The sequence below is a fragment of the Danio aesculapii genome, chromosome 5 (assembly GCF_903798145.1).
Source record: "Danio aesculapii chromosome 5, fDanAes4.1, whole genome shotgun sequence".
Taxonomy (NCBI): Eukaryota; Metazoa; Chordata; class Actinopteri; order Cypriniformes; family Danionidae; genus Danio; species Danio aesculapii.
The window spans coordinates 21170776-21189100 of record NC_079439.1 but is presented as its reverse complement, the minus strand read 5'-3'; the positions used below and the strand labels follow the sequence as shown (position 1 = coordinate 21189100).

Below are 18325 nucleotides of genomic sequence, written 5' to 3'. Positions count from 1 at the left end.
TCAGTCTTTTACCATATGAACCAGAGCAGAACTGTGGTCCAGCGGAAGTGTGGAGAGAAAAGATCTTGAATTTTCCCTCTGTCCTCCTGAATAAGTATAATACAGCAATTACACGCCAAATAAGGAGAGATTAAATATAAATACCAATACTGTATTAACCATGTCAAAGTAGTGTTAAAAGGAAGTGCAAACGGGTTTTCTTTTAGTTGAATCGAATTAACTTTTCTAGTCATCTCAACTCACATGGAGCAACCAGACTAAAAATATTAAGTTAAACTTTGTATAAAATTTAAATAAATTAATTGAAACCTGATTAACTTATTCAAATATGTTTAATCAGCATAAAAAATATTTGTTGTCTTGACTTTTTATATTAAATTTTTTTTCAGTGTACACTGTAAAACAATCCTGGTTGCCTTAAATTTTAAGCTGAATAAAATTAACCTTATGAGTCCATTGAACTTGTATTATGTCAACCTGGCTTAAAACAGCTGGCGTAATTTATAAAATTAAGTTAGACCATGATTAACTTAGTTTAATTAGGTACAATGAACTAAAACCATATGCGATCATGACTAATTTCATTAATTTCACTAATTTCAATATCATTTTTACAGTGTAGGTGTCTGAACATGCAGTGAAATAGCATCATATTCTAAAGTGAAATGTTAATACAACTCTTGAGAAAGTGTTTTCTTTTTAATAGATTTTGTTTATTCAGAAATTTAAATCTGTGATTTATTCCTAAAAGCCTTTTCCTTTTCCATTACTCCCATCTTCAGTGTACAGGGTGATTCAAAAAGAATACCACAATTTGAAAATCCAATCTGAAGAGTACAAAACAAGTTCATAGATGTTCATTATGACCCCCTCCAGACACTCGAGTAAAATCAACCCGAAAGTTGTGGTATTCTTTTTGAGTCACCCTGTATATGAATCTTCAGAAATCATTCTAATATGCTGACTCGGTGCTAATACTAAATTAATAATAGTTTAATTCCAAGGTAATATAATTCATATTAATAATAAAGTACAAACATATTCAGCATACATGTATTACACAGCAGATGCCCTTCCAGCTGCAACCCAGTACTGGGAAACACCCATACACTCTCACATTCACACACATACATTACGGCCAATTTAGTTTATTCAATTCACCTATAGCGCATGTCTTTGGGGGAAACCGGAGCACTCGGAGAAAACCCACGCCAACACGGGGAGAACATGCAAACTTCACAAAGAAATGCCAACTGGCCCAGATGAGGCTCGAACCAGTGACCTTCTTGCTGTGAGACAACAGTGCTAACCACTGAGCCAACGTGTCGCCCCAAGATCAAAAATAATAAATTTTTTAAATAAAAATAATTAACATATCAATTGTAATTTTGTGTAAAGCATATGCACATTGCTCTGAATTATTTTGGTTTGCAGGGTTTTGTATTTTTTGTGTGTGCCAGACTCAAAATAATATTGCTGACACAAGCTCAAAGCTCAAAATATCAAGTGCTCTAATTGCTACAGATTTAGCATTGTTGTATTATTAGAAATTATTTAAAAGGGTCATATACTGTTTTCTGACAGCACAGACAGTGTTCACACAGAAAAAGTTGACTGCCAAACAATACACAACAAACAGAAAATATATAGAGGCAAAGTACACTCAGAAACAAAAAGTTACACTCTATTTACACTATTACAGCATAGGATAACATCTAAAAATTTTCTGAAATTCAAAACGTTTATATATAGCAAATAATCATCACCAATTGCATTAGTGGCATTTTAAAGAACATTCACCCACACAATTTTATTTACTTAAGACAGTTGAAGTCAGAATTAGTAGTCCCCCTGAATTATTAGCCCCCCCTGTATATTTTTGCCCTAATTTCTGTTTAACGGAGAGAAAATTTTTTTCAACACATTTCTAAACATAATATTTTTGAATAACTTATTTCTAATAACTGATTTATCTAAATAAAACAACTTTCTCCAGGAGAAAAAAATATTATCAGACATACTGTGAAAATTTCCTTGCTCTGTTAAACATCATTTGGGAAATATTTAAAAAAGAAAAAAAAATTCAAAGGGGGGCAAATAATTCTGACTTCAACTGTATTTACTCACTCTCATATGGAGTCAATATAGGGCCATATATACTTGCAAAATAAAAGTTTTGCAAACAAAAAATAAAGTATTGAGCAAAAAATAAATAAACAAATGCAAATCTCCAAAAATCACAAAGCCACAATTAATTTTTGAGAAATAAAAATTAATTTTGCTAACAAAAATAAAAAAACTGCAAAAGGAAAATTAAGTTGAGTAAAAAAATTTAATTTGCAAACACAAAAAGAACTGCAAATAAAAATCAAGCAGTGCAAAAAAACTAAAATATTAGCAATTAAAAAACAAAGATATATATGTGCAAAATATTTTTATAGCATTGCCTTTAACCAAACGTTACAAGGGAACTTGGGAACTTGGCCCAGATCTACTGGGCTGTAAGACCACCTCGGTGATACTGTGTCTCCAGGTGATGACGTCGCTTAAATGGAGCCAGGTCTGTGCCTGCCGTAAAATGCCCATGTACCCTTGACGCCGCCTCATTGTCAAATCAGAGCCACAAAGTGAAATGTGCATTGCAATTGACTGGACTGGTTTTGTAAAGGCAAGGCAATAAAAATGTTTTGTAAATATATGAGATTTGCATTTATTTATTTATTTTTTGCACAATGCTTGGTTTTTTGTTAGCAAAACTTTCTTTTATTTTGCAAGTATATATGGCCCTATATTGACTCCATACCTCTCAAGTGGTTCCAAACATTTATGAGTTTCTTTCCTCTGTTGAACACTAAAACAGATATTTTGAAGAATGTTGAAAACTATTGACTTCCAATAGGAAAAACAAATACTATGGAAGTCAATGGTTACAGGTTTCCAGCTTCCTTCAAAATATCTTTAACAATGGTTTGAAGCAAGTAAAGGGTGAGTAAATGAAGCCAGAAATTTTCATTTTTAGTGAACTATCCCTTTAATACACAGGATTAATGTACCTGTCTGGCCACTATGAGTTTTCCCAGTGGCATGGGGACGTTATTCTCTGCAGCGATGCGTTTGAGTGTGTTCAATGCCTTCTCCTGGTTCCCTGTCAGCACGTCATAGCGTGCGCTCTCCGGCAGCCACTGTTGATGAGCATTTGACATTTTGCTTAGTCTACAGTACAGACAATATTGCTCACACCACAAAAAAACTGTCTCTGTCTACTCATAATTAACACTAAAAAGAGAAAGAACTATACGTTATGGGAGAAGTTCATACTTACAAAGCAAAAAAAAGCGAAAATGAAAAGTGGAATGGTGGAGAGGGCCAGTAGCCAGCGCCAGCCCAAAGTTGGCATCACCAAAATAGCCAGCAGCACTTCAAATACTGTACCCAAAGCCCAGAATATCTACAGAAGATCAGAGGCAAAGGGATGACTGAGAATAAATACACAAGCTATTCTTGTTATGAGGATTTCATGTTTTGATTTAACTCATGACTGAATTTGTTTAATCAAGGCTATTAAGTCTGCATCTAAGAATAGAATAGAACAGAACAGAATAGAACAGAACAGAACAGAACAGAACAGAACAGAACAGAACAGAACAGAACAGAACAGAACAGAACAGAACAGAACAGAACAGAACAGAATAGAATAGAATATTACCTCTATCAGCAGAATGCAAGTGGCTCTGGACCTCATAGGCAGAAACTCTGCATACAATGTTACTCTTAGAAAAGAGGAAAAGAAAGGTTTCGGTTATTTATTGATACTGTTATGCAGTGTTGGGAAAGGTTACTTTTGGAAGTAATGCATTACACTAGGGCAGCACGGTGGCGCAGTGGGTAGCACAATTTGCCTCACAGCAAGAAGGTCGCTGGTTCGAGCTCTGGCTGGGTCAGTTGGCATTTCTGTGTGGAGTTTGCATGTTCTCCCCGTGTTGGCGTGGGTTTCCTCCGGGTGCTCCGGTTTCCCCCACAAGTCTAAAAACATGTGGTATAAGGTGAATTGAATAAGCTAAATTGTCAGTAGTTTATGTGTGAATGAGCATGTATGGGTGTTTCCCAGTGATAGGTTGCAGCTGGAAGGGCATCCGCTGCGTAAAACATATGCTGGATAAGTTAGCGGTTCATTCCCCTGTGGCGACCTCAGATTAATAAAAAGGGACTAAGCCGAAAAGAAAATGAATGAATGCATTACAATATTGAGTTACTCCCTAAAAAAGTAACTAGTTGCGTTACTTAGTTACTTTTTATGGTAAGTAATGCATTACGTTACTTTTGCGCTACTTCTCCTTACCTGGCTGAGGTCTGATATCTTTCAGAACTTCTTGTTTTTTTTTGTTCTTTTTTTAATAGAGGAGTTCTGCAATTAACATTGCACTGTATAATCTACATTTACCTTAAAAAAACACGTCAAAAAATTTTTTTTAGGATAATGTTATCTGAGAACGTCAGATTATTGAAAGTTTAAAGCAATGTGTTGGCTACTTTTGTACTATTTGTCTTAAGTAAAATCACAGTCCATTGAGACAATCCCCTCTTCCTTTTCTTCGATGCATTCAAAATAATGAACACATTCTCTCATTGACAGCGTGATTCATTGTGATCACATTACATTTTCAAAAAAGTAACTCAAATATTATTTTTTAAAAGTAATGCGTTTTTTTGCTCGTTACGAAGAAATGTAATAGTACGTAACTCACGTTATTTGTAATGCATAACCCCCAACACTGCTGTTATGTGAATGTGTGTTCCTAGTTAAAAATCTGGGTAAATAGTATTTATATATTAATGTAATTTCCGAAAGATTTTTTAAAAATATAACAAAACACAAAACAGTTATTTAAATGGCATGCATTTCTATAGTTAAGACATAATTTATACTTTGGAAAACCTTATATTAAAATAAAGATCTAAAACAGTTATTTAACTTTAGTTATCTTCGGCTATGTACACTTTTATTTATTTTTACACATCTTTAATAATTCATTATTAATTTGAAATTACTTGTTTTAATTTATTCATTAATTCATTCATATTCTTTTCAGCATAGTCCCTTTATTAATCTGGGGTCGCCACAGCGGAATGAACTGCCAACTTATCCAGCTTATGTTTTACGCAGCAAATGCCCTTCCAGCCGCAACCCATCACTGGGAAACCCATACACACTCATTCGCACACATACAGACACTATGGACAATTTAGCCTACCCAGTTCACCTGTACCGCATTTCTTTGGACTGTGGGAGAAACCGGAGCACCCGGAGGAAACCCACGCAAATGCAGGGAGAACATGCAAACTCCAAACAGAAACGCCAACTAACCCAGCTGAGGCTCGAACCAGTGACCTTCTTGCTGTGAGGTGACAGCACTACCTACTGCGCTGTTTTAATTTAATATAATTTTAAATGTTTACATTTTATTGATAATTTATATGCATTTCAGTTCATTTATGTATTGATTGTTGGATTAATTATTAAAAAAGATCTCATACTAATGTGTTTAATTATTTATTTTAATGTGCTTGAGAAATGTCTAATAATTTCAGTATTTTTGTATGATTTTTTTCCTTACTAATTAAATTATTTTTCTTTTCTAACATTTCCACAGACCTCCTAGTATTACCTTGCAGCCCCTGAGGGTCCTCAGACCCCAATTTGAAAACCCCTGGCATAAAAACATTTAAAAACATAAACAAATCAAACCAACCCCAATCATTTGACAAGTTATGTATCTATTACAATCCATATCGCACTCACGATTGTGGAGCCCCTCCAATTCCGAAGCCCACCAGAGCTCGAAGAAACAGGATCCATCCATATATTGGTGCAAATGCACTGAGGATGCCATAGAACAGGGTCCATAACACACTCATCTTCAGACCCTACACACACACAAACACAGCTCTAATCAATCCCAGTAGTGAGATTATAAACAGCATATGTATTTTTGGACATTAATACCCTTCATTTACGAACACACTCACTGTTTTTCTCCCATATTTATCAGATATGTTCCCCCATAATGAGGAGCTGATCATCATTCCAATAAATACTACCTGTTTGATAGAAGGGCAGAAACACAGTTGCTCATTTCTTAGATGTACATGTGGTTATTCACGCATGTTCAGAAACAGCTGATTTAACAAAACAAGAAAACACACTTGACTGCCAAAGCTGTCTAAAACAAGCATGAGGGGAGTCATTATTGAATAAAGCAATAATGTACGCTTACCGAAGTTAGCAGTGCCACCTCCCAGCTGGGCAGTGCCCACTCACAGTGCAGCTGAGGGGCCAATATACTGAGAATCATCATCTCCATGGCGTCGGCCATCTGCACACAAATATGGAAACAAATATAGCAACTAATAAATCTTACTACACAACTAGTAAATGACACGAGGATGTACAGCTTATAAAAACTATTCATTTGATGGTAATAATAATGCATTATTTAGTTTGTAGTGTCTTTTTAAAACTGAAGGTCAATTGCTTGTAATTATACAGTTTTGTGAAGGTACAATCTTTAGTTGAAATTCTGTTACCCATGAAAGTCCAGTCAGGATGGACAGTTTCCACTGGAACGTCCCAAAGCCAATGGCCTCCACTGCATCCTCAACCATGAAGGTATCTGACAGAAAGGTGACACATGAAGACAGATGATAAGTATTTTCATGCATTAATTGCATTAAGGGTCTGTATACTGATTTGTATGTCAAAGACTCAAAAAATAAATCAAAAGAATGCTTAAGTGGGCCACCATAATCTGTAAAGTGTCTATGAAACCAATTCTTATAATGTTAACGTTCAAGAAAAGAGATTAATGCAAATTAGCCTTTTCCACTCATTTGTATTTCTAAGCAATAAATCAACTTCATTCTTTTTGTGCATTGAATACTTTTTTTCAGTCTCTTATTCATTATTGCGAGCACAAGTAACAAGTTGCTGGCTGAAGTTCATTTATAGCCCCACTGGAGTCGGTTTTAACAGGAGTTTCTCAATTGCATGCATCCCTTATTAGATTAGATTAGATTAGATTCAACTTTATTGGCATTACACATGTACAAGTACAAGGCAACGAAATGCAGTTTCGGTCTAACAAGCAGTGCTATTGCAGCAAGTGCAGGATACAGGTATAAGTTATAAAGTGCAGTTATAGAAAACTATGGTAATATTTACAGATGGATGTACTATGAACATTATATACAGGTTGTATTAGCTATGAACAGATTTACAATAAATGAATATATGTACAGGATGCTATTAATAACCAGAAGTGTGCAGATAGATAAACATAATTACAAATGTCCATGTGCAGTGGGTATGTCCAGTTCAAATAAATGAATATGTGCAAACTTTAAATGTGCAAATGTTAAATAGTGCAGTGATTGGTTAAATTTTTTTGAATGTTTTTATGAATGTTTTTGTGAATTAAGTTTTAAAGACACAATATAAAAACAAATATTAGTATAGAAGGTATTTGGTAAGTGTTATTTTAATATAATGTATTTAATATGTTATTATAAATATTTAAATATAATTTGAATGAGGTTTTACGTTTGGTTTTAAAAATTTTTTAAGTTTATATTTTGCTATATACAATCTTTCATGTTTGTGTTTAAAATACATCTAACAGACGTCCAAATAGACCTCTTTGGTAAGATTTGGGCTGTCAGTGAAGATCAAATGGACAAATCAAGCAATAGTCCAAAAATAAACTGGTCATCAAATAGACAGATTAGACAGACTTCACATTTGTACTGATTCATTCCTGCACTATTATGTCTTTTTTCTTTTTCATTCCTTTAAAATAACCCATTTTAATATGTTTTAATCATTTTTATTCTTATACTTGTCTCTTTTATCCACTGTAAAGCACTTTGAACTATCATTTTGTATGAAATGTGCTACATAAAATCATTTGCCTTGCCTTGTCTATTTTATGGCTAGTTTATTTGTGGACTATTGTTAGATGTCTATTACATCTTCACTGAGAGCCCAAATGTAGCTTTGGTTTAGCCAAGACGCCATATGTCTGGACATTCTATTTCAAGTTCAGTTACCAGTATTTCTATTTTTTTCATATAATATTTATATTTTGTATTTTGGTAACACTTTATAACAACTATACACTATAAACCATTTATTAAGCATTTCCAAATAGTAAATTCATTATCTGTTAAGCATTAACTCTACATTAATAAACGTTAGTAAGCAGTTTATAACTGCAGCTACAAATGCTGTATTATTTACTTATAACCACATTTATAATGTGCTTAATAATTGTACTTTCATAATTTGTTATTGACTTATTTTTCTTTACTAAATTAAGATTTGCATTATTTACAAACCAGTTATTCAAGCATAGTTGGTGGTTTTTAAGATCATTCAGAATGAGTTAGTAAATGATTAATAAACTATTTAAATTAACATTTAAAATTCTTATTAATTAAGCACATACTAATAGTTAATTTCTATGTTAATAAATGCTTTATTTACTCACTTCATCCAGTTTTGTAACCTAATGTAATGAGGACTATTTATGATTTATAAATCCCTTATAAATGACAATAAAAGGGTCAGTTAAATTCTAAACAGGAAAAAAGAACATAAACGGCATTATTCATTTCTATTCATTTGAAGATACACAAATGAAACTGTATCAGATAAAAAAATAAATCTTTGCAACCTTATCTAAAATAAAATTACTGTACAATGTAAATATTGCATCCTATTATATTGTTAAATTATTATATTGCTGTTGTTTTATCTAACTTTATGTTGTATTTTGACACTCCTGTTATTCAGCAATGTTTAAACTTTACAGTAATTTTACTTTTTAGATAAGATTGCAAAGATTGTTCATTTGATACCAAGCCTTTATTGGTCATTTATAAGGGATTTATAAAGCATAAATAGTCACTTTAGATTAGGTCACAAAATTGCATGAAGTTGAGTTAATAAAGCATTTATTAACATACATAGTAACCATTACTACATGCCTTTAATAATAAGATATATGAATGTTAATTTGAATAGTTTATTAATCATTTACTAACTCATTCTGAATGTTCTTAAAAACCTCGAACTACTCTCAAATACAAATGGTTTTAAGTAATGCAATACTTAATTTAGTAATGAAAAATCAACCAGTCATAAATTATGAAAGTACAATTATTAAGCACATTATAAATGTGGTTATAAGTCAAAAGTACAGCATTTGTTGCTGCAGTTATAAACTGCTTTCTAACATTTAACAATGTAGACTTAATGCTTAACAAATAATGAATTTACTAAATGCTAATGCTTAAATTAATTATAGTGTGTAGTTATTATATAGTGTTACCTGTATTTTTTGTTGCAACTTCATTTCAATGAACAAAGATTATTTTTAAAGCTTTAGTTAAAAAAACAAAACAATAGATTAAAAATTTCAAGAAAGTCTTCCCCGATAGCCTTGTGGGCAGTGCGCCAACACGTAGTGCCGTTGTGTTTAGGGTGTCCTGAATTTAAGTCCCTGCTCATGGACAGTTTTACGATCCTGCCTCTCCCACCTCCCTCTCTTTCCAACATCATTTCCTGTTGCTATATTGTATATATCACACGAAGACAAATCTTTAAAAAATATTTAAAATAAAGAAAAACAAATTTTAAAAAAGGCGGTTCATTCCACTGTGGCGACCCCTGATAAATAAGGGACTAAGTCAAAAGAAAATGAATGAATTAATATTTCAAAAAATATAAACATAGCTGATGAAGACAATCATACCATCAGTGGGGTTGGCGAATTCCCGAGGCACCGGAGCACCATCGGCCAGAGAAACAGACTCCATATCCGTCCGTCCTCCCTCCACCTGCAAAACCTCTTCCCTTCCACCGCACTCATCCTCAGAGCGAGTGCTTTCACCTGTCCGCCGAAATTTCACCACTCTACAAACAGACATCAGAAATGTTAAATCAATGCAGAAACACACATTTCAACACTATTTCACATACAAACAGCTCCAACATGCTGACTAAAACTACCAATAAGTGGAGCACTCAGAATAAAACATCCTCTATACCTCTCCGCAAACGGCTGCTGTCATTAAACATGAAGAAAGATCACATAATCAGAGTTTTAAATAGGCCTGGCAGCTTAATCACAGGTCTGGCAATGCCTATGCATAATACAGCAGCGGCCCACACACACCACGCAGCCGATATATGCCATTTACTGTAATGAAGCAAAGCAAAAATAATCAATGAAGAAAACAGGCATCTGCATGTGGACTACAGCTGCAATGTGCAGGACAGAGTGATGCTCATAATAAGACACTGTTGCCAAGGTAATGAGAAAGAGAGAGCGGGAGCTTCCTGTTTGAACGATCCCTCTTCTGCTCCTCTGGACAGAAATCACCAGAGAAAGCCAGCGTGATGTGAGAAGAGACAGTCGAGTGATTTCTGAAACTGTGACTCACAGCCGACAGCCCTACATGACAGGGATTTTCACACTCAATGTAAGCTGCTGTTTAAAAACAACAATAACAGATGCCATAGTGGCAGCCGGATTTTACTTATACAAATATATCCGCGGCTATGAAGGCAGATTGGATCAGTAAATAAGAGGAGCACACAGATATCTCACGGCTTAATTACTGTGATTGCAGTTCTTACAGTGACACTACGGGCAATAAAAGCTTCGTGAGCAGACAGGCAGTGTAATTAAACACAAGACCTCTCCGAGCGCTTCTCCGAAAGCATTCGCGAAAGCACAAAAAGATCAGAAGTCCTTTGAAATCAGCAATGGTTTCGGTGACAGAACAGGCCTTGGATTTGTTACTGACTGTGGATGTAGTGAAAATGCTACAAATGAAGGATGTTCGGGATGGTTTCTTCTGCATTGTCTTGATTATGCATGGGATAAAAGCCGAGCTGAGCTCTATCTCAACAATTAAAAGCGCTGCCATCATGATTTCTGCACAGCTTCAGATGGCGACTGGGCCTAATGCCAAGCATCAGGAGCACAGGAATAACATTAGCATGAGAGGCAGTTGATTTAAAACTCTTACATGCACATGTGGAAAGATTCTCACTGCAACACTGATGATGATCAACAGGGTGAAACCCAATGACACACAAGGACAGGTTATTGTTATTAATGTCTCATTAAATGGATAATTCACCCAAAAATAAAAATTCTGTCATCATTTACTCAGCTTTCAAAAACGGTTTGAGTTTATTTCTTCTGTTGAACACATAGGAAGATATTTTGCAGAGAGCTGGAAACCTGTAACCACTGACTTCCATTGTATTTTTTCTTATACTAAGGACGTCAATGGGTACAGGTTTTCAGCTTCCTTCAAAATATCTTTCTATGAGTTCAACAGAAGAAACTCAAAGATTTGCAACCACTTAGTGAAGTATAGCAAGTAAATATTTAGTAAATGTACATTTTGTGTCAATGTATCATTTTTGGGTAAACTCCTTCAAAATGCCACTAATGCACTGTTGTTTTGTTTTGTTTTGTTTTGTTTTGTTTTGTTTTGTGTTGTGTTGTGTTGTGTTGTGTTGTGTTGTGTTGTGTTGTGCTGTTTTGTGTTGTGTTGTGTTGTGTTGTATTATGCATTCTATTTCAGAAGATTCTTAAGTTATGCTATAAGTGCTATGCTATAGTGTTCATTATGCAATCTATACAATTGTAAAAATCAACTTCAAAGAATGCAAAATAGTTATGAAATAAAATACTTTGCTAAAAATATTGGAAAAACAAATGATTGTATTTTTAACCTAATGGCTGGGTTTGTCAAAAATTTACCTATATTTGTATTAAAACAGTCCAGAAATCCTATAGTGTAATTTTACTGTGTGTAAAAATGTTTTAAGCTTTAGTTTCAAGAAACGACTAAAAACGCAACTGTTTAGTCTCCACTTTCCTTCCTAATCTGCAACTGCCTCTCTGGCTATACCACTAACTGTGCCCTCTCTCTCTCTCTCTCTCTCTCTCTCTCTCTCTTCAAAAAAAAAAAAAACAATTTTTACTAATGCTTTGCTTCTACACACCTGAAACTTGTCTATAGCACTTGTTCACTGCTGCTCTTATAGTTGTGTGAATTGCTTCCTTGTCCTCATTTGTAAGTCGCTTTGGATAAAAGCGTCTGCTAAATGACTAAATGTAAATGTAAATGTAGTCTTTAACAGCAAATGACTGTAAGAAAAGCAGCAAGCACATTTTTAGAGTTTTTAATGAAGACAAATTTTAGACCATGAAATAATTAGAAGGGAAAAAAACATGTGTTGATTTGTTTTCTAAATTTCTCTAAATTTATAAGTAGCAAAACATGAGTTGTATTAGTAACACTTCAAATGCCTAAATCACAACATTGCAGGCTGCATTTGATCGTCTATTGTTTTTCATTGATAAAAACAAAATAAAAAATGGCCTTAATTTTAGGCTTGGTCTTAAACTATCTCAAATCTGGAAATTACATTTATTGTACAGTTGAAATCAGTATTATTAAACCCTCTTTGGATTTTATTTTCTTTTTAAAATATTTAATAAATGATATTTAATGGAGCAAGGAAATTTTCACAGTATGTCTGATAATAATTTTTCTTCTGGACAAAGTCTTACTTTTATTTCGGCTAGAATAAAAGCAGTTTTTTTTTTTTTCAAAACCATTTAAGGTCAAAATAATTAGCCCCTTTAAGCTGTATATTTTTGATTGTTTACAGAAGAAATCATCATTATACAATAACTTGCCTAATTACCTTATCCTGCCTAGTTAACCTAATTAATCTAGTTAAGCCTTTAAATGTCACTTTAAGCTGTATAGAAGTGTCCTGAAAAATATCTAGTAAAATATTATTTACTGTAATCATGGCAAAGATAAAATAAATCAGTTATTAGAAATGAGTTATTAAAACTATTATGTTTAGAAATGTGTTGAAAAAGTCTTCTACCCGTTAAACAGAAATTGGGGGAAAAAATAAACAGGAGGGATAATAATTCAGGGGGGCTAATACTTCTGACTTCAACTGTATATTCTGATCATACTGCAAAAACTGCTGTTCTTTATACATACTTTGTCTTGTTTTCAAGTGAAACTGAAGATCACTTGGTTTTTATTCTTTTCAAAATAAACTGTTTATGATTAGAATATTTGCACTGGAAAACATGAATACTGAAACAAAATACTGATAACAAACAGCACACAAAAAAACTTGATTCAAACAGATGAATTGCAAAAGGTGCTGTTCGTAATCAGTATTCTGTCATGTTTTCCTGTACAAATGTTCTTGTTCTAAAATTTGCTCCTGTTTAATGTTTTTATTTTACTTAATTTCATTCATTTGTTCATTCACTCATACACTACGGCCAATTTAGCTTATTCAATTCACCTATAGCACATGTCTTTGGATTTGTGGGGAAAACCGGAGCACTCAGAGGAAACCCACGCAAACACAGGGAGAACATGCAAACTCCACATAATGCCAACTGGCCCAGCCGGGATTAGAACCAGTGACCTTCTTGCTGTGAGAGCTAACCACTGAGCCGCTGTGCCACCCATCAGTCAAGGATTTATTCAAATTTGTTTTAAAATAACCCAGCATTTTTAGAGTGTCATTTTGCTGTAACTGCTGTAAAAATGTTTTAAGCTTCAGTTTTTAACAGCAAATGACTGTAAGGAAAGATGCAAGCAAGATTTATGTTTTATGAAGATAAATGTAAGACCTTGGAATAGTTCGAAGGGAACAACAAAAGATTTTCTATTTGTAATGAGTGAAATAATGAGCCCAATTCATAAGGAGCAAAAATGTATTGTAATAGTAGCACTTCGAAGCCTGAAAACACAACAATGCAGGATGCTGATGATCTTCTGTTGTTTTCATTTTAAAAAAGTTAAAAAAGGACCAAACCTAAAATTAAGGCAATCTAAAATCTGGAAATTACAATTATTTCTGATCAAACTGCAAACATTTGCTATTCTTTCTAAATATGTTGTCTTGTTTTCATGTGAATCCAAAGATTATTTAGTTTTTATTCTTTCCAAAATTAATTGTTTATGATTCGAACAAGAAGACTTGTACTTGACAACATGACAAACTACTGATAACGAACAGCACATTTTTTAAATTTCATCTTATTTGACCATTTAAATGTTTCTTTTTTATTTCACTTCATTTCATTTAAATCAATTTATTTCTTTTTAATATGAAGTAAAAGTGCATTGATTTCATTCGGTTTAGTCCCTTTATTCATTAGGGGTCGCGACAGTGGAATAACCCGATAAACTTATTAGCATATGTTTTACGCACAGGATGCACTTCCAGCTGCAACCCAGTACTGGGAAACATCCATACACTCTCACATTCACACACTGAGGCCAATTTTGTTTACCCAACTCAGCTATAGTGTAGAAACCCACGCAAACACAGGGAGAACATGCAAACTCCACACAAAAATGCCAACTGATCCAGCTGGGACTCAAACCTGTGACCTTCTTGCTGTGAGGCGACAGTGCTAACCCCTGAGCCACCATGTCACCCCTGTGCATTGATTTAAAGTTATTAAAATATTTCTATTGGAAAACTTTTTTTCAAGTGCAGACAATATTTTATAGAAAACAATTGTTAGAAATATAAGCAAAAGGTTCGAATGTAATCACTCGATTGAATGAGCGTTATCAGTGGTTATCAGCTGATAGATATGGGCCAGTAGGAGCCTTCTGCACCTACTACTAGGCTTAGAAGGCTGTTATCATCCATCCACATGGCTAATCAGCTATACTATTAGAGAAGACTCCAGATCCGGATCTGTTTTTCATTACTGTGACAGTTGGGGTAGGTCTAGATGTTAATAGAATACAATTAATGGGAAATTTAATAAATTATATAAATTATTCCTGTTAACTTCTGGCCACAGCCGTATGTGATCTATAGCTAATTAACCATGTGGATGGATGATAACAGCCTTTTGAGCCCACCAGTAGGCGCATAAGGCCCCTACCGGCCCATATCTATCAGCTAATTACCACTGATAGCGCCAATTCAATCGAGTGATAACATTCGAATCGGCTGATATAAGTGGTGCGACAGCAAAACCCTGAGGTACAAAATACTGAATAGTTTGCTTTTCTATACACTTATAACCTTTAAAAAAAATATTTTTTTATCATAATAAATAAACAATATAATAATAATAATAACAACAACATTCAAGTAATGCAATCACATAAGACAAGCCCAGGTTACAGACTTGATTTCCAATAACAATAAAATATTTTAGGACAAAAAAAAAGTGCAGGACACTATGTACTTTTACAGAAAATTATAGTAATTATAATTGTATTTTATGCTAATTTTAGGGGGGAAAAGGCCCCATTTGTTAACGTGTTACATGCACTTTCTAGAATATCTCAATAATGCATAATTACTGTGAGTAATCGTAAATTATGCATCACACCAATCCCTAATCCCAACTCCTAATCCCAACAGTTGTCCTAAACCCAACTATGGCAAGTACGCATTGTTAATTATCATTCAGTCCTTCAGTGTACAAGTGCACTGTAGCAAGGACAATATACAACAATAGATAACTTTGTAAAATAATTTTGAATAGTGTTTTGTGTTGTATTAAACCCTTTGTGAAAATGCTCCACCAATATACATTTTAAATATTAATAAAAAATAAATCTCAAAGTCAAAATTTGACATTTATATAAAATATAAGATGTGAAACTATGTAGCACTATCTAAATAGTCGAAGTGATCTTGGCAGAAATTTGGATCTGTGACCAGAATGAGAGTCTGTCTCTCTGTCTGTGTCACTATAATAAAAACAATTACACACCAACCGTTGTGTTATCCAACAGAAGGCGTCATGGGCTATGCAAAAGAAGCAGTGGATGAGAAAAATAATACAACATGCAACACAACATTACTGCTTTAACATGCATAAATAAGCTCCTAGTTTAATCTACTCGAGCTGTTTACCAAACATGCACCTCTGCCAATTCATTCAAGCCAAAACCTGCCTGCATTTATCCCTATTCTACATCGAACAGCCATTATATAAGCACTGATTTACACAAAATACACTAGAAGTTGCATGAATACCAATGTCACATTGTGTACGGCGTTGCGTTTTAGATCACTACAAGAGCTTAAATGAACGGGAGAGTAGGCTATTCGCATGACCGAAAGAAACGGGATGAAAAGCGCACTCACGGAAGCTGTCTTAACTGAAACAAATCATCGTCCATTATCGGGCTGTTGGTGTCTTTGTCTCATTGCCGTTACATTGCTGTCGGGTCGCGGCTGATTTCAGCACCACGGGCGTGAGGACAGCGGAGAGGCTCAGTAAGGGGCGGCGCGGTGCGGAGCTGCCATGATTTCTGCTGCCGTTTCCCGGTCGCGCTGATCTGCACATCGGCTGGAACGCCCGAGTCTCAATAAAGAAGCCGGAGAGAGGACAGTCCGTATATGCTGGAGATGACGAATCAGAACAATACGCTCTGCTTACCGTGAACTTCATTGACATTTCCCCCCATTCACTTTTCAATTTATATTATAATTTCATTTTGTGTAACAATTATGAATTCAGTTTGTATAACATAATACATTTTTATTTCAGTAAATGTTGTGGAGATGACGATTCAAGAAATGCATACAGTACAGCTCATTGATATTTTGCCCCATTCACTTTTCAACTTATAATATTTATAATATTTAATAAAATATAATATTTATATAACACATAATATTTAAATTTTTCTATAACAATTCAGTTTGTATAACATTATAAATTGTGATTTCGGTAAATGTTGTTGAGATTAATCAAGGCAATACCCCTACCGTGAACTTAATTGATATTTTGCCCTGCTTACTATTCAATTTACAATTTAATTTCCGTTTGTAAACAATTATGAATTCAGTTTGTATAACATTATAATTTATTTATGCTATTTATGTAAATGTTCTGGAGATGACCAATCAGGAAAATATGGTATACAGTGAACTTCATTGATATTTTACCCTACTCACATTTCAAATTACATTATAATTTCAGTTTGTGTAACATTATAATTTGTTATTTGGTGAATGTTCTGGAGATGACAAATGAAAACAATACTCTGCCTATACCATAAACTTGCCTATTATTCAATAAACATTATGATTCAGTTTGTGTAACATTATAATTTATATATGTTTGGTAAATGTTTTGGAGATAACAAATCAAGACAATGCTTACCATGAACCATTGATATTTTTCCCCACTAATACCAGGGATGGTATTAGTCTGGTGATGAGCGGTGCCTGGTTTTATCCAAACGTAACACCTGGCATTCACTCCAAAGTGTTAAATTTTAGTCTCATCAGACCAGAGAATGTTTCTTATGGTCTGAGAGTTCTTCAGATGTCTTTTGTCAAATTCCAGGCGGGGTGATACATGTCCTTTACTAAGGAGCGGTTTCCGTCTGGCCATTCTACCATACAGGTGGATTGCTGCAGATGGTTGTCCTTCAGTAAGGTTCTCCTCTCTCCACAGAAGAACGCTGGAGCTCAGACAGAGTGACCATCGGGTTATTGATCACCTCCCTGACTAAGGCCTTTCTCCCCTGATCACTCAGCTTAGATGGCCGGCCAGCTCTAGGAAGAGTCCTGGTGGTTCTAAACATCTTCCATTTATGAATGATTGAGGCCACTGTGCTCATTGGAACTTTCAGAGCAGCAGAAATTTTTCTGTAACCTTCCCCAGCCTTGTGCCTCGAGACAATCCAGTCTAGGAGGTCTACAGACAATTCCTTTGTGTTTTGACATGAACTGTCAACCCTGGGACCTTACAGGTGTATGTATTTTCAAATCATGTCCAATAAACTGAATGTACCACAGGTGAACTCCAATTAAGTTGCTGAAACATCTCAAGAAAGATCAGTGGAAACAGACTGTACCTGAGCTCAATATCGAGCTTCACGGCAAAGGCTGTGAATACTTCTGTACATGAGATTTTTCAGCTTTTTCTTTTTTAAATAAATTTGCAACATTTTCGAAAAATCTTTTTTCACATTGTCATTATGGGGCATTGTGTGTAGAATTTTGAGGAAATACATGAATTTAATCCATTTTGACATAAGGCTTTAACATAAAAAAATGTGGAAAAAGTGAAGCGCTATGAATACTTTCCGGATGCACTGTATGTAATTTCACTAAATGTTCTGGAGATGTCTACCATGAACTTTTGCTCACTTAGTATTCAATTTACAATGTAATTTTAGTGTGTATAACAATTATAACTAAATTCAG

General features: G+C 34.3%; 1 protein-coding gene across 1 annotated transcript in view; it reads right to left on the bottom strand.

Moving 5' to 3' along the window:
- Nucleotides 1–16450, bottom strand: part of svopa (SV2 related protein a) — a 31956-nt gene extending 15506 nt beyond the window's left edge. The window contains exons 1-10 of the mRNA XM_056457533.1: nt 16250–16450; nt 9810–9970; nt 6586–6671; nt 6276–6374; nt 6028–6099; nt 5801–5925; nt 3707–3770; nt 3323–3448; nt 3054–3182; nt 13–86 (exon numbers count right to left, since the gene is read on the bottom strand). Of these exons, the coding sequence (XP_056313508.1) occupies nt 13–86; nt 3054–3182; nt 3323–3448; nt 3707–3770; nt 5801–5925; nt 6028–6099; nt 6276–6374; nt 6586–6671; nt 9810–9970; nt 16250–16284 (971 nt within the window). The 5' untranslated portion in view covers nt 16285–16450. The remainder of the gene's footprint in view (nt 1–12; nt 87–3053; nt 3183–3322; nt 3449–3706; nt 3771–5800; nt 5926–6027; nt 6100–6275; nt 6375–6585; nt 6672–9809; nt 9971–16249) is intronic.
- Between the last annotated feature and the right edge of the window lie 1875 nt (nt 16451–18325).